We start from the raw sequence: 21734 nt of genomic DNA, 5'->3' as shown, positions 1-21734 counted from the left end.
AACTAGTGCCCATCTTGGATGTGACTGCACATCGGGGGTGAGGTGGGATGGAGGGATGCCAGCAGACATGAGGGTAGAGGGTGACATAGTTGAGCAGGCAGTTTGGAGGCCATTTATGGTTGTAGGAGCTGAGGGAGAGGAGATTACCATGTGGGCCTGGGCATCTGAGGCCCCCTGGGAAAGACAGCCGTGGGGAATGCAGGAGATACTACTGCACAAGTACACTTGGTTCCTGGCCAAAGCTCTGGGAGACACTGGCTGCAGTGGCCCCATGTGATCAGAGCTGCCATGCATGGTAAGGGTGGGAGAAACAACTGACTGGTGAGAGGCTACAGGTAGAGTTAGGTACTAGCTCCAGGCTGTACGGCTGGCAGAACCAATGGGTACCACAGGTCAGAATGCAACAGGATAGGTGGAAAGGAAGACGGAGAGAGTGCACAGTGAAGACTGCAGAATAACACCATGCTCACCATCTGTAGCTAGGGCTACAGTGGCTTCTCAGTACCTCCTGTTGGGGTCATTCTCAGGACATAGGCAGATGTGACCACAAAGGGCTTTGGTGCAGAACAGGTACTTGCACATGGCTATCAGATCAGATACCCATGGAATGGTCCCCTCTCTGGGCTCACACACATGTTCTAGTAGGTAGCGAGGCAGAAAGGGCTTAGGTAGTTGGAGGCAGGTCCATACTACCTGGAGCAATTAGAATATTCCTAACATGAGACTGTAAAAGCATGGTGTTCAGGACTCAGTTGACATGGTGCCCTTTAGAACAGGTGTGTCACCAACCTCCACACCTTGTGGTGGCCTCCTCAGAAACAAGTTATGTAAAGGCTTCCAGTCTCTACCTAGCTCACTGATTTCAGCTCATACCTGCTTTCTGCCCTCCTTTGAGGATGACCAGTTTTGCCTGGATGACTCTGGCACCATGGGGTACTTCGGGAAGAAAGCTCTTCTGTGCTTGGCTAGGGTCTGTGTCTCAGCGGCTCTACAGGGGAGGAAAAGAATGTGGCCATCTCTGATAATGGCTCCAGAGCTTAGCTGTTTCCTTCAGCTACAAATATGCCCTTATGAGTGGTCATTCATGCTGTTTTCCACAGAACTAAAGAGTCCTTTTCTTCCCTTCCTTTAGAAACTCAGTGCTGTCTCGGCTGGGAACTAAAGTTATCTTAACATGCAGTATTGTACGTGGCCTTCGTAGGGCCAAACAGTCAAATTCAGGAGTGTATAGATGTGTGAGGTTAGGTGCCCTCGGTAAGTCCCTCCCGCCGAGCACTTAGAAAACCCTCTAGAGCGAGGGGGCATACAGACCACTCAGTGCCCCAGGCTCTTCTAGGGAGCTTACCTACTAGAGCTTTGACATCTAACCCCAAAGCAGCCACACATCCCTCCTTCCTGTGCTGGGAAACTGCTAGGAGGGACACATCCCAGAGGCAACGCCCGCTGTCAGGACTGAGCTGTTCCCAAGCCAGTTCCTTGTCCCATGGGTCTCATAAACCAAGACTTCCCACTCATCATTCGGCAGTCTACCAGAAATCCTACCTCTGCACCTGGAAATAGGGGTGCTGAAGGGCTTGGTGAGCCGCGATTCGGTCATCAGGGTCATAGGCCACCATTGCATGCAGGAGGGAGAGGCATTGCGGGGACAAATTGGTTGTCAGTAGAGGTATTCCTGATCCCTTTTTAAAAGGAAAATCAAAACTCATAGCTCTCGACCTGTATTGAAAGCCCAATGATAATAAATCATCATGCCATTATTAGAGCACTGGTGGCCGCCACCCTGCCTCTAAGGGCCCTGCACTGAAGGTAGGAGCTCACAATCCTCAAGGGAGCAAGTCAGGATGGCTGTGGTGGGACATGTCTACAAGCCTAGCACTGCGATGTAGCGCTATGAGGATCAGGTGTGCAAGGCCAGCCCAGGCTACATAAAGAGTCTGAGGCCAACATGGACTTTAAAAAAGGATAATGGAGCTGGGCTTGGTGGTGCATGCCTTTAATCCCAGCACTCAGGAAGCAGAGGCAGGATATCTCTGTGAATTCGAGGTCAGTCTGGTCTACAGAGTGAGTTCCAGGACAGCCAAAGATACGCGGAGAAACCCTGTCTCCAAAACAAAACAAAACAAAACAAAAAAAACAAAAACAAAAACAAAAGGGTGATGGGATAAGAAAACATACAACTCCTGAACTCCAAGAGAGAATCCTGCTAAGCCAATGGCTCTGCGAGACCCAACCATCAGTGCAGCTCAACTGCTCTGGATTGGAGGGAGGCTGTACAAGAGATGATTTCTGCATTTCCTGTTCAATTTTGCTGTAAACTAAACCTAATAATCAGGGATGTGTGTGCTATAAATGTACGAGACTCCCTTGCCTGTAAAAGCAGAAACCTTCCCTTCCCATGTGACTAGAATTAAAGGTGGCTAGGAGAAAACAAGGTGGGTGGCTTTTCTACTGACCTTCCTTGGACCATGGGGCTTCTGGGAGATCTTTTCTAGCAAGTTTCCCACTCCCTACAGGCCTCAGCTTCATCTCTCATCAAATCAAAACTCCAATGGGGCTGCAAGGGCTGGGCACATTGTTACCCTCTGACTGCTGACTGTAGCCTCAGGAAGTCATCACAGACGGCCTTTCTGACAAGCAGCCTTCTCTCTCACCCAAACAGACCCAAGTCCCATATAAATGCTCTGGGGATGAAACCCAGTACCAGGCCTTCCTGAGAGACGGGGAGAGCTTTTTGTGACTCAGGAAGAGTAGGGCTCCCTGAGCCCCCAAGAGACATGGCTGGCTCCCCTCTCACAGTGGGTGACTCAGAAAATGTCACAGAAACAGCTCTCGGCACCATCCCTGGTCTGCTGTAGAAAGGCTGGGGCCCAGACAGAGTGCACACTTACTGTTTGAACTTGGTGAGCGTCTTCTGACAAGGTGTACCAATGACATCATGGATTTTTGAGATCTGGTCCAGTTCATTCACACCAGGGAAGAGGGGCTGCAGGCTGCAGGGGCACAAGGAGGTGCGCTGCAGTGAGGCAGGCCTCCCACACACAGGCTGTCCCGAAGTAAACCTCTGATCTGGAGACTGTTGCTCTTTCTTTGGCCTGGGCTTTCCCTTCTGCCCCAAGTATTTCTTTTTTTCTTTCTTCATTTTTTTGTAAGACATGTCTAAGCTTAATTTTTTTGCTTGTTTTTTGTTTTTCAAGACAGGGTTTCTCTATGTCCTGGCTGTCCTGGAACTCGCTCTGTAGACCAGGCTGGCCTCAAACTCAGAGATTCACCTGCCTCTGCCTCCCAAGCACTAAGATTAAAGCTGTGTGCCACCACCTCCTGGCCTAAACTTATACTTTTTAAAAATGTTTTTAAAGATTTATTTATTTACTATGTATACAGTGTTCTGTCTGTATGTCTGCCTACAGGCCAGAGGAGGACACCAGATCTCATTAGAGATGGGAATTGAACTCAGCACCTCTGGGAGAGCCGCCAGTGCTCTTAACCACTAAGTCATTTCTTCAGCCCAATTTTTAAAATTTTTTAAAAAAATCTGTGTATGGGTGTTTTGCCTGCATGCATGTCTGTGCACCATGTGCCTGCCAGATACCCAAGGATGCCCAGTGGATGACATCAGACCCCTTGGAACTAGAATTATGGATGATTTGAGCCACCATAGGGGTGCTGGAAACTGAATCCAGGTCTTTTGGAAGAACAGTCAGTGCTCTTAACTTCTGAATCATCTCTCCAGCCCCCTACGAATTTCTTTTTTTTTTAAATATTTATTTATTTATTATGTATACAATATTCTGTCTGTGTGTATACCTGCAAGTCAGAAGAGGGCACGAGACCTCATTACAGATGGTTGTGAGCCACCATGTGGTTGCTGGGAATTGAACTCAGGACCTTTGGAAGAGCAGGCAATGCTCTTAACCTCTGAGCCATCTCTCCAACCCCCCCTACGAATTTCTTAAGAGAGACGGTCAGTGGATCTCACTCCTCAGTCCAGCACCCTAGTTTCTCTACTATGAAATGCCATAAACTACACAGAACCTCCTGTTAGCCCACAGGAGTTTGGTTGAGAAACTCCAGGTGGCCGAAGTCAAGTATGTTAGCAAATTAGTTTTGGGAAGCCTTCAGCTCAGAGCTGTTCTGATTTGGGGACATGATCCGTGTTCCATGCCACAACAAAAACTTAAAATACAACGTTGGCAATAGGACTCTTTAACTTCATGGCTAAAGGGGACATTGTGAGAGATTAAAAAACTGCTCTGAGCAGAGGACATGATTACTAATGGCTCGCCTGCGGCTGTCTGAAATTTTGCTCAGATGTCATGGGCTGCTGTACTCTTAATTATCCATCTTTAAATACCCTTCCAGACTAACTCATGGATCTTAGGATGTGACAAAGAATTGTCTGCTGGTGTTTACAGCCCCAGTAAAGTCACCGCTGGGCTTCCCAAATGACATTATTCGTCTATACAGACTAGAACCGAAGAAGGCCTGAAGTGCATGTCCACACCATTATTCCACAGCAGTTAAAAGAGCAGGTGGGACGCTGACCCCTGGGTCCCTCCCTGCCTGTGTTGATACTTCACCTCAAGATCCCCCAGAAGCAAAGTCTGCGCCCACTCCTCCCTGGGCCTGATTAAGAAAGATAAGACTCGCCGGGCGGTGGTGGCTCACGCCTTTAATCCCAGCACTCGGGAGGCAGAGGCAGGCGGATCTCTGGGAGTTCGAGGCCAGCCTGGTCTACAAGAACTAGTTCCGGGACAGGCACCAAAGCTACAGAGAAACCCTATCTCGAAAAAAAAAAAAAAAAAAGATAAGACTCACCTCTGAGTGAGACCCCCAGTCTGTTCTCAGCCACTGTTCTTCTCAGGGATGGTATCAAAAAGTCAGAGGTGGTGTGAGCTGGTGCTTTCTAGAGAAGTCCAATTGTGCCAGGAGGAGCCTCATGCCCACACTGTGGCAGGGTGGTGCTGCCTTGTTTCTCTGATCTTGCCTCTAGTCCCTGCATGATCAAGTCCTATCCCCAGCCCTGCCCTGCCACGGGGCCTGCCGGTACTACTGCCCAGGCCATGCAAGTAAGGGCAAGTACTTAGCAAGAAGTGAGATGAAAACCTAGTCAGTTGCCTGCTGAAGGAGAGCCCAGTGCAGTAGCAACTAAGCAGAAACCAGAATGACCTCATCCTGGAACTTAAAGGAAGGAGCTGGCAAGTGCCTTGCCCAGCCTCACCATGTGACCTGCCCACATCACCGCAGGCTCAGGTGCTGGCCCTGCTCTACCTGGCAATCTCGTAGAACACACAGCCAGCGCTCCACAGGTCCATCTTGTACGTGTAGAACCCATCGGTGAGAAGACACTCTGGGGCCCGGTACCAGCGGGTAGAGATGTACTCTGTGTAGGGTTGCTTGGAATAGACACTCCGGCATGACCCAAAGTCCCCTAGTTTCAGGACATCCTGCTATAAGGGAGAGAGAGCAGGGTTGGCTCTATCTCAGTCTGAAGCCACCGTCACACAAACCATTTAAACATACAAACTAGGGAAAATTCAGCATCTAAGCAGCTCACAGCACACTGTGTACAGGCTTTCTAAGAGACTCTAGTGAAGAATGTGCTGGAAGAATACACTGTAATGCAAGAACACGGAGTTCCCTGTGTCTAGAAGGCACCCAAATCCAGATGAATACCGTCACCAGTCACAGACACCCTGCTGCAGCAGCTCCAAGGCCATCTGTTCTGGGTGGCTCAGTTCTAGCCTCACTGCACACAGGCTTCCTGCAGCCATGTGGTTCAAGGGGACTCTTCTGATAGCAAGTCAGTTAGAGAGACCATGCATGGTACACTTTAAATTTGGGTGGTAGGGAGATTTCAAGTCTGAGAAATCTCAGATTTGGAAAGCCCCCAAACCCACCCTTTCCCAAGCCGATATTCAGCATGGAGAATGGCTATGTCCATTTCCAGTCAGGGAGTAGCTGTCTATTGAGCAAACTGCCTCTTTATATTACATTCTTCCAGGAGAAAGTCAACAATGCAGGCAGCATTTGCTAAAGCAAGCCTCCTTTTACAAACCTGGAGGGAGAACCAAGTCTAACCCAGGCCAGGGTAGACAGTCTAGAATGGACAAGGCCCTAGCTTCTATTCCAGCACCACAAAACCCAAAACCAAACCATACTTTCCAGCTATCTGGGACAGAAGAGCTATCCAGTGAATCCAAGTTTATATTATAAGTCTAGAGAGATGGCTCAGTGGTTAAGATCCAGGTTCGGTTCCCGGCACCCACATGGCAGCTCCAGAGGTCTTGAATCTTGGCTTCTAAGGCTGCCTATACTTTTGTGCACATACCCACACTCAGACAAACACACACTTTTTTCTTTTCTTTTTTTTCAAGAAAGGGTTTTTCTGTGTAGCTCTGGCTGTCCTGGAACTCACTCTGTTGAGCAGGCTGGCCTTGAACTCACAAAGATTCACCGGCCTCTGCCTACTGAGGCTGAGATTAAGGGTATGTGCCACCACCGCCCAGCCAAACACACATACTTAATTAAAAGTAAAAAATAAATCTAGAAAAAAGAAAACTTCAAAACTTTATATTCTATCTTTATTTTGATATCAAGTTTCTATATAAAAGTTTTTACCTTTACTAGTATATTTTCTGGTTTTACATCTCTGTGAAATATCCCGTTTCTGCATTGAGTATTAAAGAAAGAATGAAGAGAATGACTTGCACCTCACTGATCCAAAGTCTCCGCCTAGAGCCGTGTCCCTGCACGCTGGAGGGGGGATCCACCCCTTCCCAGCTACCTGTGCATGTGGTCGAGTGATTTGCATAGCTGGTACATATAATGCATGATCTTTCTCTCTGACAGTGGATGTCTTCTCCCTGTGCAGTCAAGGAAATAGCCAATATGTTTACTAATCACACACACACACACACCACTTTATGAATAAATATAAACCCTGTTGGGGGGGTGGCAGCACACAGGCCTGCAATCCCAGCATTTAGGATCAAGAGTTCAAGGTCATCCTCCTCAACCTGTGGAGTTTGAGCCTAGCCTGAATTGCACAAGACCTTGGCTCAAAAAGACCCCCTCCTCTCTAAAAAATAATAATAATAAGTAAAGTATATGACAGCTTAGGTTCCCCTGTAAAAGATACCTGAAACACTGTAGGCAACAGAGAGCACATGTATAAAACTCCATCGAACTCTGAAACCTTTACTCAGGGGAGGACACAGGCACGCCACAGCGTGTGTGTCAGTCAGAGGACAAACTGGGAACCAGTGCTCTCAAAACAACAAAAGAAAATAACTTGGTTTTCAGATCTCTAAATCACCAGGTGGTGGTAGCTAGCACACACCTTTAAGCACTTGGGAGGCAGAGGCAGGTGAATCTCTGTGAGTTTGAGGTCAGCCTAGTTTACAGAGCGAGTTCCAGGACAGGCTCCAAAGCTACATAGAGAGACCCTGTCTGTAAAACAAAACAAAACAATCTCTAAGTGCAACTAACTTTTCATTCAACACCATAATCATTTTTATCAGACTGTTTCACATGACATTATAATTTACTAGAATTATAAAAATCAGTTAGGGCAATGAGGACACTAAGACTTACATAGATCTAATCTACATGGGAAGTAGAAAGTAGAAAAAGACAAGATCTCCTGAGTAACTTGGGAGCATGGGGACCTTGAGGGAGGATAGAAGGGGAGGGGAGAGGCAGGGAGGGGAGCAGAGAAAAATGTAGAGCTCAATAAAAATCAATAAAAAAAAGAAAAAATCAGTTAGGGACTGGGGAGAGGGTTCAGCAATCGAGAGTGCTTACTCTCTTGTACTCCACTGGGCAGCAGTTTCAGGGGGTTCAGACACCCTCTTCTGGGCTCTGCAGCTTACACACATTCATTCAGGCACTCACACATACACATAAAACAACTCTTGAAAATATAAAAGAAGCCGGGCGGTGGTGGCGCATGCCTTTAATCCCAGCACTCGGGAGGCAGAGGCAGGCGGATCTCTGTGAGTTCGAGACCAGCCTGGTCTACAAGAGCTAGTTTCAGGACAGGCTCCAAACCCACAGAGAAACCCTGTCTCGAAAAACCAAAAAATAAACAAAGAAAGAAAAGAAAAGAAAAGAAAAGAAAAGAAAAGAAAAGAAAAGAAAAGGGGGGGGGGTACTGGCTGCTCTTGCAGAGTACCAGAGTTTGGTTCCCAGCACCCACAAGGTTGCTCACAATCATTCATAACTACAGTTCCAAGTAACCTGATGCCCTCTTCTGCCTTCCATTTGCATCAGGCACAGGCATGGTGCACAAACATACATGCAGGCAAAATACTTATACACATAAATTTTAAAAGTTAATTGAGATTTTGAGCTGGATGGTGGTGGCGCATACCTTTAATCCCAGCACTGAAAGGCGGAATTCTGAGTTCAAGGCCAGCCTGGTCTACAGAGTGAGTTCCTGGACAGCCAGGGCTGTACAGAGAAACTCAGTCTCAAAAACAAAACAAAACAAAACAAAAAACCAAACAACAACAACAACAAAATTTAAGATTTTGGTTAGCTTTCTTAAGCTTGGGGGATTTTATAACCTACTATCTACAGTGTTGGAGAAGTAGCTCAGCTGCAGATCACTTGCCCAGAGTGCTTAGGCCCTAGGGGCATTCATTCCCCAGTACAAAAACAAAACAAACCAACCAAAAAAAAAAAAAAAAAAAAAAAAAAAACCCAAAAACACAACCCAAAAGCCAGTCGTACTAGCGCCCTATGTCTTTAATTTCAGCACTTGGGAAGCTGAAGCAGGAGGATCCCCACAGGTTTGTGGCAAGCTTGGACTACAGAATCAGATCCTGTATCAAAAACAGGAAGAGCCCCTGTTTCTGGGCAGCCTGAGCAAGTAACTTCCATCTTCCGCACACCTGCTGGAGCTGGGCTCTCCTTAGGTCATTCCTGGGCTCACAAAGGAATTAGTCAGAGTCCCTCCCCACCAATTCCCTCTGCCCTGTGCATCCCAGAGCTCCAGCTTCAGACCTACCTTCACACTGTTCCACTATGAGAGTGCACTTGGCAGTCTTGTTCGTGCATGTATCCAAATCTTTTATTTGTCTTATTTATTATCCATTTATATCTATCATCTATCTATCTATCTATCTATCTATCTATCTATCTATCTATCTATCTATCTATCTATCTATTTTTGGGTATTGTTGAGACAGGGTCTCTCTATAGACCAGGCTGGCCTCAAACTCACAAAGATCCATAGGCCTCTACTTGCCATATGTTAGGATTAAAGGCCTGCGCCATCATGTCTGCGCAATTGTTACTTTTTTAAATTAACGTGTGTGTGTGTGTGTGTGTGTACATATGCCACAAGTGCAGTGGAGGTCAGAGGACAATGCATGCCTTTAATCCCAGCACTCAGGAGGCAGAGGCAGGAGGATCTCTGTGAGTTTAAAGCCAGCCTGGTCTATTAAGAGCTAGTTCCAGGACAGATTTCAAAGCTACAGAGAAACCTGTCTTGAAAAAAAAAAAAAAGGAAAAAGAAAACCTCCAACTCAGGAAAGTCAACAGGTTTGGCAGCAAAGTTCAGTCATCTCATAAGCCCACACATCCAGATCTTTTTTTTTTTGTTTTGGGTTTTTGTTTTTTCAAGACAGGGTTTCTCTGTGTAACACCCCTGGATGTCCTGGAGCTTGTTTTGTAGAGCAGGCTGGCCCCCAAACTCACTGAGATTCGCCTGCCTCGGCCCCTCAAGTGCATGAAGCTGGCTGGTATTATTATCTGAACTGGACTCAGGAGCTTGGGCTGAGTTGGGAAGTCTCTGCTGTGCACCACAGCCATAGGGAGATGGGTTAGTCTCTGCTGTGCACCACAGCCATAGGGTGATGGGTTAGTCTCTGCTGTGCACCACAGCCATCTGGTGATGGGTTAGTTTCTGTTGTGCACCACAGCCATAGGGAGATGGGTTAGTCTCTGCTGTGCACCACAGCCATAGGGTGATGGGTTAGTCTCTGCTGTGCACCATAGCCTTAGGGTGATCAGTTGGAGAAGCAGATGTTAAGGCCCTCACTCAGGTCTAGGAAGTTCTGAGCATGGGTACAGGATCCAAGTATCTAGTTTCTTAGCTGCCTGGACCCCAACATGAGTCCTTGTCAGCTACCCAGCCCTCACTATTCCTTAATCCCTTCACCAAAGCCCAGGGGATGGGGGCAGCTCTTTTCCCTAGGAGGGTGTCCTCATGGAAGCTAGGCACCAGAGGAATGGTGTAAGGCCAGTGTTCGAGCCACTGAGAGTCCACACACAGAAAAGGAGTGGGCTAACCACCCACTGTCCAGTCATCCCACACAGATCCACACACAGAAAAGGAGTGGGCTAACCACCCACTGTCCAGTCATCTCACACAGATCCCAGCCCCCCAGGCTCAGTGCATGTCCGATTCCTACCAGTTTCTTCTTTTTGGTCTAAAGAAAAGGTCATGAGTAAACCAGTGGAGAACCTCCTGTCTGTACTTCCCTCGTCTGCATAGCTGGAGTCTTCTAACTACATTTTCAGAGTACTGTCCCTCAGAAAGCTCAGGGGAACGTCACGTGGAATCTCAGAATGTAAAACATGTAAGTAAGCAGTGACAGCTGTTCACTGTGAGCTGGCATGTGAAGGAAAACAAGCTGCGCTGTGACAGGCTCTCCAGCACACACACTCCCATAAACCTCTGACCTCCAGCCAAAGCATGGCATTCTGATCAGACTTGGAGGCTGCATGCTGGGCCCAGCCCAGCCTGGCCAATGGCTCTCCATATCGGAGGCCCAGAGGTCATGCCCACAGCATGTATATATGTATATACCAGGAACACCTGGTATCTCACAAATGCGCCTAGAGACACGTCAGAGAAGTGAGGACAAGAGCGGAGACATGATGTAGGTAGGATGCCAGTCTGAGCAGAGCCTGAGTGATCTGAGCTGCCCTTTCTGTCAGCCATGGCAAACGCAAGGACACAGTCCTTCTGCTTCTCTGCTCTGAAGCTGTGTCATGTCAGGTGACTGAAAATGGAAATATTTCAGTTTTGTTTGAAGAAACTGAGTTTCTTCACCCCTCAAACAGGGCTTGGCTCAATATAGTGGTCTATTATTTGTGTTTGAGTAAATAAAGCTTGCCTGAAGATCAGAGAGCAAAGTGGCCACACTAGTCAGCCATACAGGCCAGGCAGTTATGACACACACCTTTAATTCCAGCACTAGAGAGGAATATAAAACAGGAGGAGACAGGCCTCAGGTTCAGTCTCAAGTCTGAGGATTCATGGAGGCAGGATCGCCCATTTCAGTCTGAGGTAGAGGGAAGAGCCAGTGGCTGGCCACTTTGCATTTCTGATCTTCAGCTTGAACCCTATTATCTGTCTCTGGGTTTTCATTATTCGTGCTACAGATCACATTGCTAAGAACCACACTGCCTTCTGTAACGCTTTGCTTACATATGAACTACACACACACTGTAAACTGCAGAGTGACAGTGACGGAGATGAATGACCACTGGTCACTGAAGACACTGGTGGGTGGGACACTGCTCTCCACACTTCACACATGCGACTTAAGCGTCAAGCAACCTTCAGAGGTAGACGCTAAGAGCTCTCCATCTTCACCTAATAGTAACACAGAGGAGCCCAAGGAGGATCCCAGAAGTACACGGCTGAATATGGACTCTGAGCAACATGCTGTATCATAAACAGTAGATCCACACTTCCCCGAACACAGCTGGTGAAGTGCTCAGATAGGCCACTGCTCGACTCGCCACAACAGACAAACTGCCAAGGTTCAAGCAACATTGCACAATGGAGAGGGGAAGGAACGAAGGAGCCAGGTGGAGTAGAGTGCCGTAGACACTGTCTCCCAGGTGTGACAAGGCCACCGAACTACCGACTGCACTGCGCCCCCCATCAGTGTCCTGTTAGGAAGAACGAGGAGCTCTGTAGGCCCTCAATGGAGACATTTTGTTCAGTGGTGAATCTTCTGGTAAGGTGCTCGTGCTCCCGTATATAACCTCTTGCCCGGAGCCGGAGCCAGAGCCGTGCTCCTATAAACAACTGAGACTCACTGGGTCTCACACTCAGGAAGAAATAAGCACACCCCTGATGCAAACACATACATGCAAGCAAACACTCAAACACATAAAATAAAAATAAATATTATTTAAAGATGTGAAACTATAGCCTAGTCTACAAAGCAAGGTCCAGGTCAGCCATGGCTACACAGAAAAACAGTCCAAAACAAAACATAAGAAAGTACAGGTGCTGGGCGATGGTGGTGCACGCCTTTAATCCCAGCACTCGGGAGGCAGAGGCAGGCGGATCTCTGTGAGTTCGACACCACCCTGGTCTACAGAGGTAGTTCCAGGACAGGCTCCAAAACCACAGAGAAACCCTGTCTCGAAAAACCAAAAAAAAAAAAGAAAGTACAAGGAGGAAGAGGCTAGTTGTTTTTCTGTTTGAGTTTTGTTGTTTCAAGACAGTTTTACTGTGTAGCCCTGGCTGCCCTGGACTCACTCTGTAGTCCAGGCTTGCCTTGAACTCACAGAAACCACTGCCTCTGCCTCCCAGGTGCTGGAAATAAAGGCGCGCACCACCACCACCCAGTTTAAAAGAGGGACTAGTTGGGAACAGGAATGGGATTAGCAGGAGTTGGGGAGGGAAAAAAATGGCAGAGAGGGCAAATAAGATCAAAACACATTATAGACACGTATGAAAATGTCAAATGAAATCCATCATTTATAATTAATATAGGCCAATAAAAAACAACCATAATGCCAGGCAGTGGTGGCACACACCTTTAATCCTTGTACAGGGAGGCAGAGGTGGGCGGAGCTCTGAGAGTTCAAGGCCAGCCTGATCTGTCTGCGGAGTGAGTTCTAGGACAGCCAGAACTACACAGAGAAACCCTGTCTCGAAAAACAAAAAACAAAACAAAACAAACACACACACACACACAAAAAAAACAAAATCAGATGGTCTCATCATTTTAGAAAAAAGTATTCCAGTGACAAATGTTGTCTCACCCATATTCTGAATGGCAGAGAACAATGGTCAGGAAAACAAAGATGTCAGTCATTCTGAGGCAGACATTCAAAAAGTACTAGGAATCCTGTAACAAAGATAGCTAACAGGGCTGGAGAGACGGCTCAGCTGTTAACTCACATACTGCTCTTGCAAAGAACCTGAGTTCAGTTCCCAGCACCCACGTCAGGTGACTTACAACAGCCTGTAACTCCAGCTCCATTCCAGGGGATCAGATGCCCTCTTCTGGCTTCCATGAAAACCTGCACACGTGTCATGCATGAGTGCAGAATTGCAAAAAATTATTAAAAACATAGCTTATATGTTTTCCTTCTTTTTATTTATTTATTTATTTTTGGCTTTTCGAGACAAGGTGTGGGTTTGGAGCCTGTCCTGGAACTAGCTCTTGTAGACCAGGCTGGTCTCGAACTCACAGAGATCCGCCTGCCTCTGCCTCCCGAGTGCTGGGATTAAAGGCGTGCGCCACCACCACCCGGCCCTATGTTTTCCTTCTTATCTAAGTACAAAAACTGAAGGATCCTCTTAATAAAGGTAGACTTAAACCTGCTGAAGCTGAATTGGCAATGTTTCCCTCCTTGCTGTTGGTACATAAGAGATCAGATCTGATAAAGAATGCACTTACCTAGTTCAGCAAAGTTTGCATAACAGTTTTGCTGCATGGTGGCGAGGCACAGAGCACCAGTCAAGCCAGCTCTGTCCCGGTGTCTCCTGCCTCGTGTCATTCTCCCACTCTCATGGCCTCATTGCAGGATGCCTGCTCCACCCACAGCCTCAGAGAGCACAACCCTGAGTGACACAGCCCTACCACTGACTAATGATGTGTTCTAAAACGTGCTCTGTGCCAACCTCTTCTCTCCCAATAATGTAATAAACACTGGCTGTTGCCACTGGAGTGTCTCAGGGTTTAGAAGACCAAGCATTCAAAGGAGAAAGGGGAAAGGCTGGGAGCAATGGTAGGGGACTGTGCAGCCACAGTCAGTGCACAGCCTCAGTAATCAGTTCCCTTGGTTCTGCTTTCCAGAGACCTGACTGGACTTTTCCCATACAGGGCAATCCTGTGCGCACTATGTTATACCTCTACAACAACAGCCCATGGCAGGGAACTAGGACGGAGACCCCTCATGCCTGACTGCCACAGGTCCAGGTAAGCCTGGGAGTCTTCAGTTCTCAGTCAGCCTGCCTCCCAGGGCACCTGCTGGGCAAAGGAAAAACAGCCACAGCACACTTTCTTCTAGTTATTTCCACAACAGACTATATGTGTCTTGAATAGCAAAAGCCACACCTACAATGCTGAGTCTCCACCTTCTCGGATGTTTGCTCGTCCCAGACCTTGCACACTGTATATGAGTAGAGAACCCACTGAAGCCAGTATGACCTTCTTCATTCCGTGGTTGTTTTTTAGTATGTGACAGTGCTACTGAGTGCTCTAATGACCAGAGCAGCCATTAAGGTCACGTGACTGCTATTTGAAGCAAAAGTTTTAGTGACCCAGAGCTTTCAGTGGGTCCACACTGTCATCAGTAGGAACAAACAATCAGGAGAGATTTCCTGGAAGCCCAAGCTGGGCCAGGGTACAGAATGCAGGTTTCACGGACTTGAGTCTCAATGCCAGCTCTGTCCTACCTGAAGAGCTTTCCCCTGGATTACTGCCTAATCCCTCAAACCTCAATTAGCTCATCTGTAGCGATGACAGAAACAGGACTAATGGCAGTTTGTTCTCAGCAGCATGCACATGCTTGAAAATATGGACTCTGAAGCCGGGCTCAGTTCAAGTCTGAGTTCTGCTGCTTACCAGGCAAGGTGCTTTTTTCCCTGCTCTTTGATTTCCTCATCTATAAAGTGGGGATATGAACAACAGGCAGGGGTGCAGGGGATCTTGGGCAGTGTATTTCTATAAGTATTAGAACAGCACCTGAGCAGCGTGGACAGCCACGAGCAGTGCAGCAGCAGCCTATACTTCTTGTGTTACTAATTCTGGAATCATAGTGTGTATTTCAATAATAAATACCTTGTAAATGCTGCCAGCTTTTATCCAGATTTTAACATCTAGGGTGCCTGGTATAGCTGGCAACAACTGAGATTCAGTGCAGACAATAGAGCCCCTGGCCTGTGAAAGATACCCAACACTCACGATAAAGGCCACGAGCTTCTATCAGGTATTTACAGAAAAGTGCTCATCACTGTAAAATGGTATCTTTCAAAGCTCAGAAACAACTTGTAAGGACTGTGAGCCATTCTCAATAATGTAACCATTGGTCAAGCATGGTGACATTGGCCTTTAATCTTAGCACCGAGCACTTGGGAGGCAGAGGCAGTTAGATGTCTGTGAGTTTGAGGCCAGCCTGGTCTACATGTCTACATACTGAATTCCAGGACAGCTAGTACTATATAGAGAGAACCTGTGTCAAAAGAGAGAGAGAAAGAGAGAGAGAGAGAGAGAGAGAGAGAGAAAGACAGACACAGAGAGAATGTAACCACAGAGAGAATGTAACCACAGCAGCACTCAGAATCCCCCAACTTTAGGCATAACCAGCCCGTGAACACACTGGGTCCTTCCCTGTACACGAAACACCCTCGGCACTGTCTTCCTTCTGAGCCTCAGGCTACTTGCTTTTAGATAGCTTGCACTTGGGAGGCAGAGGCAGGCGGATCTCTGTGAGTTCGAGACCAGCCTGGTCTACAAGAGCTAGTTCCAGGACAGGCTCCAAAACCACAGAGAAACCCTGTCTCGAAAAACCAAAAAAAAAAAAAAAAAAAAAAAAAAAACCTTTCATTTTGGAGGTCCAGAGGGCAAGCAAATGAAGCACTATTTTCCCTGCTGTTTTGCTGTAGTTAATCTGACTGGCGGACCATGGTGAAAACACCTGCCTACTTTCCTTTTTTGGGGATCCGAAGGCCACTTTGTGAAAAATCACTGACTCTTCACTTGGGCATGTCACAGTATCCAGGGGTGTGTTTCATACTTTAGGAGGATGGAAACGTCACCTTCAGACCATACTGATGCCCTCACTTCTGAACTTGTGTCCCAGAAAAAGCCATCAAGTTGGATTACCTGTGCAAAGACCTCTGACTGCTCTGCCCCAACACTTTCTCCCACCTACCTCTGTCCCGAAAATAGACCCAGGTACGGTAAACACACTTGAGGATTTGAGTCTCCATCATACTTGGCCATCTTAAGAAAAAACTGCCTTCTGAAAACCTTTCACTGACTGTCACCCTGCATGGCAGGCAGGTAAGACAGACTATCTGGGTAGCTGTCAACAATGATTGTCTGTTGTCTAACTGTAAGTCTTCACAGTCTCTGAAGGTAGATACAGAAAGAAATGCTTCAGTTTCTTCAATGACACAATCTCCTGGCTATTGGGAATGAAATAAACGATTTTCTAAATATACCTTTCTCAAATGTCTAAACACATAGCAACACAGACATTTCTCCTCCCCTTGAGCATAAAGCATAAATATAGCACACCCCAGAAGGCAAAAGAAGGTTTCTAACATTAGGTATGTATCTTACAGATACAGAGAACTGTCATTAAACAACCAAGGAAGTGACGTGTGCAGGCTCCCTTGTGTTTTGTTTTCTGAGAGGTGGCCTTATTATGTAGCTAAGGACTTGCTGTATAGTCTATACTAGCCTCTGGATTCCTGTCACTCTGCCTCAGCCACCAGTACTCTGGGACTGCAGGTGTGAGCTGCCATCAGCCCTATACAGATTCTTTAAAATGTAAAGTGTTGGGGGTGGGTGTCTCTAGGTGACAAAGCAGGTGCCAGAATCAGCTGTTTGAGGCAAAGGTTTAAGTTATCTCTGATGCTTTCACCAGAGCGCCATCACAAAGACGGCGGTCACAAGACTCTACGGCAACTGTCTGCTCCTCTTCCATTTCTTTCTTTCTCTTTTCTTTCTTTCTTTATTTTCCTCCAGTACTAGGGATTAGCCCCAAGGTTTCTCACATGCTAGGCAAGCGTTATATACCACTGAGCTAATATCCTTAGGCCTTTCTTCGTTAACATTTGAGACAGAGTCTTGCAACTTAGCCAAAGTTAGTCTTGGCAATCTTCCTTCCTCCATCTCTCAATAAGCCTGGATTACAGGTATGTCCTAGCAGGTCTGGCAGCTGTTTTTCTTGGTTCTGTTTCTCATTTGTCCTCTGGGTATTATGTGATCTAGAATACAGACTATCTCCTATATCGCTTTCAGAGTTGCATTTCATCATGACATCTAACATAACCTTGAAGTCAGATACTCAGGGACATCTGCTCAACAAAAGCCAAAGCTCTGTTTCCTGGCACCCTCAGGACACTCTGCACGCATCCAAGGCCATAACAGGCCATCTCAGCAAGTGAGCTGCCCTGAACAGTGCTTTACTGCTCAGAGGGAAGGAACGAAGGCACATCCTGGATTATGACAAATGCAAGGAGGACGATCCTCCCTATGGTAGTCCCGGGGAGAGCTCGGCTTCTTGGGAGCACAGAAGGGTATGGTGAGCAAGGGAGGAGCTGGGAACAACACACCCTCAGAGTGAAGCCTTGTGAGGAGGGCATGCCTTCAGCCTAGCCTCACCCAAATCAAAGATCTCCCAGAAAGCTTGTGGCTTCTTCAGTCATCGCTAAGAGGCTGTCAGAACAATGCCTCCTGGGCCCAGTGCAGCAGCTCCATACTGCACACTTCCCTGTCACTATAGTCACTACAGCAGTGCAGTGGCTACAACACATAGGGGACCCCAAATAATTTCTTACAAGGTCATCTCAGGTTACATTTCAAAATTCTCTACATACCTCGTATTAGCTCATAAATATTCATGTCCATAAGTTCACATATTAGTGCAAGAGAACCAGATTTCCTGTCACTGCGGAAGAAAGCAGACTTTACTTTTTCTTGTCTTAATCAGAAAACATAGTCAAGTCCTTTAATATGCATTTGTACATGTTTCTGGTAAATAAGGCATTCTTACAAGAGACATTAATGGCCATGAGATTATTAAGATGGCACAGATTTTGACTTTGAATCAACATTTAGGCTAAAACTAATATAAAATACTATGAAAACTCTAAAGCAAAGCTCTAAAATCACCTTTAAAAAAGATACATCATGAAAATAGAACATTAATTACCAGCAGAAAGAAGAGAAAAGCTTGGGAGTTGATGAATTTAGATCAAGCTTTGTGGCTGCATGGTTAGTTTTTCTGTTTGTTTATTTTGTTTTACTGTTTGAGACAGGGTCTCTCCATTATGTAGCTATGGCTGTCTTGGAACTCATGTACACTAGGTTGGCCTCAAATTCATAGAGCCTTGAATTCATGGAGATCCACCTGCCTCGCCTCCCAAGTGTTGGGATTAAAGGCATGTGCCACCATACCCAGCTACACGTTTAGTTTGATTGTTCTATGTTATATATTACTTCAATAAAATCAAGATAACTTACGATGGGGGTGGGGGCAAAACCCAAAAACCCATCAGAGGAGAGAAGAAAGACAAATGCTATCACTTACACGGGGTCCGGGTCTGAAAGTGAGTAGCACAGAGGCCCGGGAATACCAACAAGCTTCTGATTTTACTCAGACCCAAGTCATGAAACTACATTGCCCCAGATGCTGCTCTGTGCACCTCTAGTCTGCCTATGCAGTCTGTCCTGCACTCACAGACCTTGGCACTGTGTACAGCACAGATGAATGCTCGCCTCCCATATGTGGCTGAGATGACTTCCAAGAACACTGCAGGCCAAGAGGCCACACAGCTCTGACAAGACTCAGCATTTTGATTTTCAACTACACTGTGCCATGACTGACATCTACTACACTTTTGTTGGCAGATATGTTCCTTTGAGACTTTGATAGGCCAGGTCCCCTGAAAGTTGTACATGGCTTCTATACCTAGGGCACCAACCCACAGAATGGCAGGTCCTGGAACCTGTAGCCTGACTTCCCAACTCAGTGAGTTCAGAAGCACAATGCAAATACAGTGGCAGGGTGGGGGTCCCATGGCTGTGGCCATGCTCTGCTTTCTTTTTTTTTTTTTTTTTGGTTTTTCGAGACAGGGTTTCTCTGTGGTTTTGGAGCCTGTCCTGGAACTAGCTCTGTAGACCAGGCTGGTCTCGAACTCCCAGAGATCCGCCTGCCTCTGCCTCCCGAGTGCTGGGATTAAAGGCGTGCGCCACCACCGCCCGGCTCATGCTCTGCTTTCTTGATTGACAGATAAACTTTATGCAAATTATTCTACGAACATGAATGAAAAACATCATGAAACTGTATCAATTATGATAAGAATTATGATAAGAAGGTGCTATGCATTCATAAGAAAGTAATTCACAACAAGGCATGGAGATCTAACTAAGCTGCAGGAGCCAAACCTTGAAGATACAGGCTTTCCAAACACGGGTAAACCAAAACATTTTCATATCAGGAATGAGACACAACTTGCTCAAGTAAAAATAAGATGAAGTGATAACTGTCACCCTCTCAGCTACGAAACAAATGTTTTAAATGTCTAGCCACGATAAAAAATAATCTTTAGTATTAAGTTTTCTACTTTCGATAACTTTCCAAGCTCAAATATACTTACAAAACCACTTCATGCAACGTAAGAATGTTTGGGTGTGGATTCAGGCGCCTCAGTGCTTGTATCTCTCGTAGATTGTTCACTTGCTCAATACTATTATGTAGGCAAAAATGCACAACTAATTTACAATTAGGTCAACTATAAAATTAAGAGTTATGAAATCACATTTATTTCCCATGATCAAAATGTAAAACCTCACTCATACTTCAAGTTAATCAAGTTTTATTTTTTCCACCAAAAATTTAAATTAAGAATAAACTAGTCATACATCTTCATTATCTTACAAGACTCAAAGTTTCTTTTTTGGTGCTGGGACTCAAACATATGCATGAGAGATGGGAGACATCAAATCAAGGCTTTTTTCTTTTCTTTCTTTTTAAAATTTTTTCAAGACAGGGTTTCTCTGTGTAGTCCTGGTTCTCCTAGAACTTGCTCTGTAGACCAGGCTGGCCTCAGACTCAGAGATCTGCCTGCCTCTGCTTCTGAGTTCTGGGCTGGGATCAAAGATGTGAGCCAGTACCACCCGCCTTAAATAAAGGTTTTATCATTTAGGACATAAAATTTTATCATCTATTATCACAAAAAGATTTTTGGTTGTTTCTTTTAACATAGAAATATATAAAATTCTAATTAAATGTGTTGAAAATATTTAATAATAATTTATGTTAAAGAAAATTTACTAACTCATTTATGAGAACTAAGCAACTAAACAAGTAACACTAGCTGAAAGTGAGCATTTCAAAGTTCTGGGGTACACCACTCTCATTATCATGGAAAAAGTCTGCTTTCTCAGCATTCATTTACCTGGAGACAGGTGAGTCCACCCCAGGATCTCCTGGATGAAGGGCACTGTATTTACTGCTCACATTTCAAAGCCTACCAAAACCAGTGCAAGGCCATGAGCTGGCTATTGCTACCGAAAAGTCCTTTGAAGAAACCACCCCATTTTGGGCTATGAGGATCACACCCAGACAAATAACCCATTGTTCCAGAGTCTTCCATCTCTGAGTCTCCAAAAAAGCTAGGGATGTCTATCTTCCTGACTGCTGGCTGGGTTCTGTTCTGCCAGCTTTTCCCATGTGGAAAGTTCAGCATGTTGTCTAGCTTCTCTGAGAGGTTATACCTATCAGCACATCAGTACACTTCTTCTTCTGAAACACACTGAGCCATGAAAGATGCTACCCAGAAAAAGGCGCAGGACCCAGGAAAAATTCCCCAAATGAACTGCATCCCAGAGCTAGGCGTCAGCTGGAAGGCCGACAGCTAGCTAACTGGAAGCCTGCTATAGTCCGAGAATATTTTTCACTGCCTTTCCCTGTTTCCTCCCTTGACCCAGCACAGTATTCAAAGATCTGTGTGTTTACACCTGCCCGTGGTTCCCTGGCTGAGTACCCCGGACCCCACCAACATCCTCTGCCACAGTAAAAGTGCCTCCCTAAATGCTTTTTGTAATTTATCCATTTTTATTTTATGTGCATTGGTGTTTTGCCTGCATGTCTGTGTGAGAGTATCACATTTTGAGTTACAGACAGTTGTGAGCTGCCACGTGGGTAATGTGAATTGAACCCAGGTCCTCTGGAAGAACAGTCAGTGCTTTTAACTCCTGAGCCATCTCTCCAGCCCCCCAAATGCTTTTTTTTTTTTTTTAATATTTATTTATTTATTATGTATACAACATTCCTTCCATGTATGCTTGCAGGCCAGAAGAGGGCACCAGATCTCATTACAGATGGCTGTGAGCAACCATGTGGTTGCTGGGAATTGAACTCAGGACCTCAGGAAGAGCAGTCAGTGCTCTTAACCTCTGAGCCATCTCTCCAGCCCCCCCCCAAATGCTTTTAAAACAGAAGCCGGGCGGTGGTGGCGCACGCCTTTAATCCCAGCACTCGGGAGGCAGAGGCAGGCGGATCTCTGGGAGTTCGAGGCCAGCCTGGTCTACAAGAGCTAGTTCCAGGACAGGCCCCAAAGCTACAGAGAAACCCTGTCATGAAAAACCAAAAAAAAAAAAAAAAAAAAAAAAAAAAAAAGGGCTTCCTACAATGTATTCTACAGAATATAATTTATCAGGAATTTTTTATTATTATCATAACATTCATCTACTGTATATATGTACATGTGTGTGTATGTGTGTATGAGCACATGT

General features: G+C 46.1%; 1 protein-coding gene across 11 annotated transcripts in view; it reads right to left on the bottom strand.

Moving 5' to 3' along the window:
• The window catches only part of Mok (MOK protein kinase), a 35591-nt gene that overhangs the window by 1161 nt on the left and 12696 nt on the right, over positions 1 to 21734 (bottom strand). For 4 of the 11 annotated variants that reach the window (XM_057782996.1, XM_057782997.1, XM_057782999.1 and 1 more), the window contains exons 3-10: positions 19595 to 19684; positions 17813 to 17883; positions 6785 to 6863; positions 6619 to 6667; positions 5269 to 5447; positions 2889 to 2990; positions 1543 to 1716; positions 874 to 988 (exon numbers count right to left, since the gene is read on the bottom strand). In XM_057782996.1, coding sequence (XP_057638979.1) covers positions 874 to 988; positions 1543 to 1716; positions 2889 to 2990; positions 5269 to 5447; positions 6619 to 6667; positions 6785 to 6863; positions 17813 to 17883; positions 19595 to 19684 — 859 coding nt within the window. The remainder of the gene's footprint in view (positions 1 to 873; positions 989 to 1542; positions 1717 to 2888; positions 2991 to 5268; positions 5448 to 6618; positions 6668 to 6784; positions 6864 to 17812; positions 17884 to 19594; positions 19685 to 21734) is intronic. The other 7 variants (XM_057783001.1, XM_057783002.1, XM_057783000.1 and 4 more) reach the window with 6 other exon arrangements.

Source organism: Chionomys nivalis, chromosome 10, assembly GCF_950005125.1.
Source record: "Chionomys nivalis chromosome 10, mChiNiv1.1, whole genome shotgun sequence".
Classification (NCBI taxonomy): Eukaryota; Metazoa; Chordata; class Mammalia; order Rodentia; family Cricetidae; genus Chionomys; species Chionomys nivalis.
This window is presented reverse-complemented; position numbering and strand designations above follow the sequence as displayed.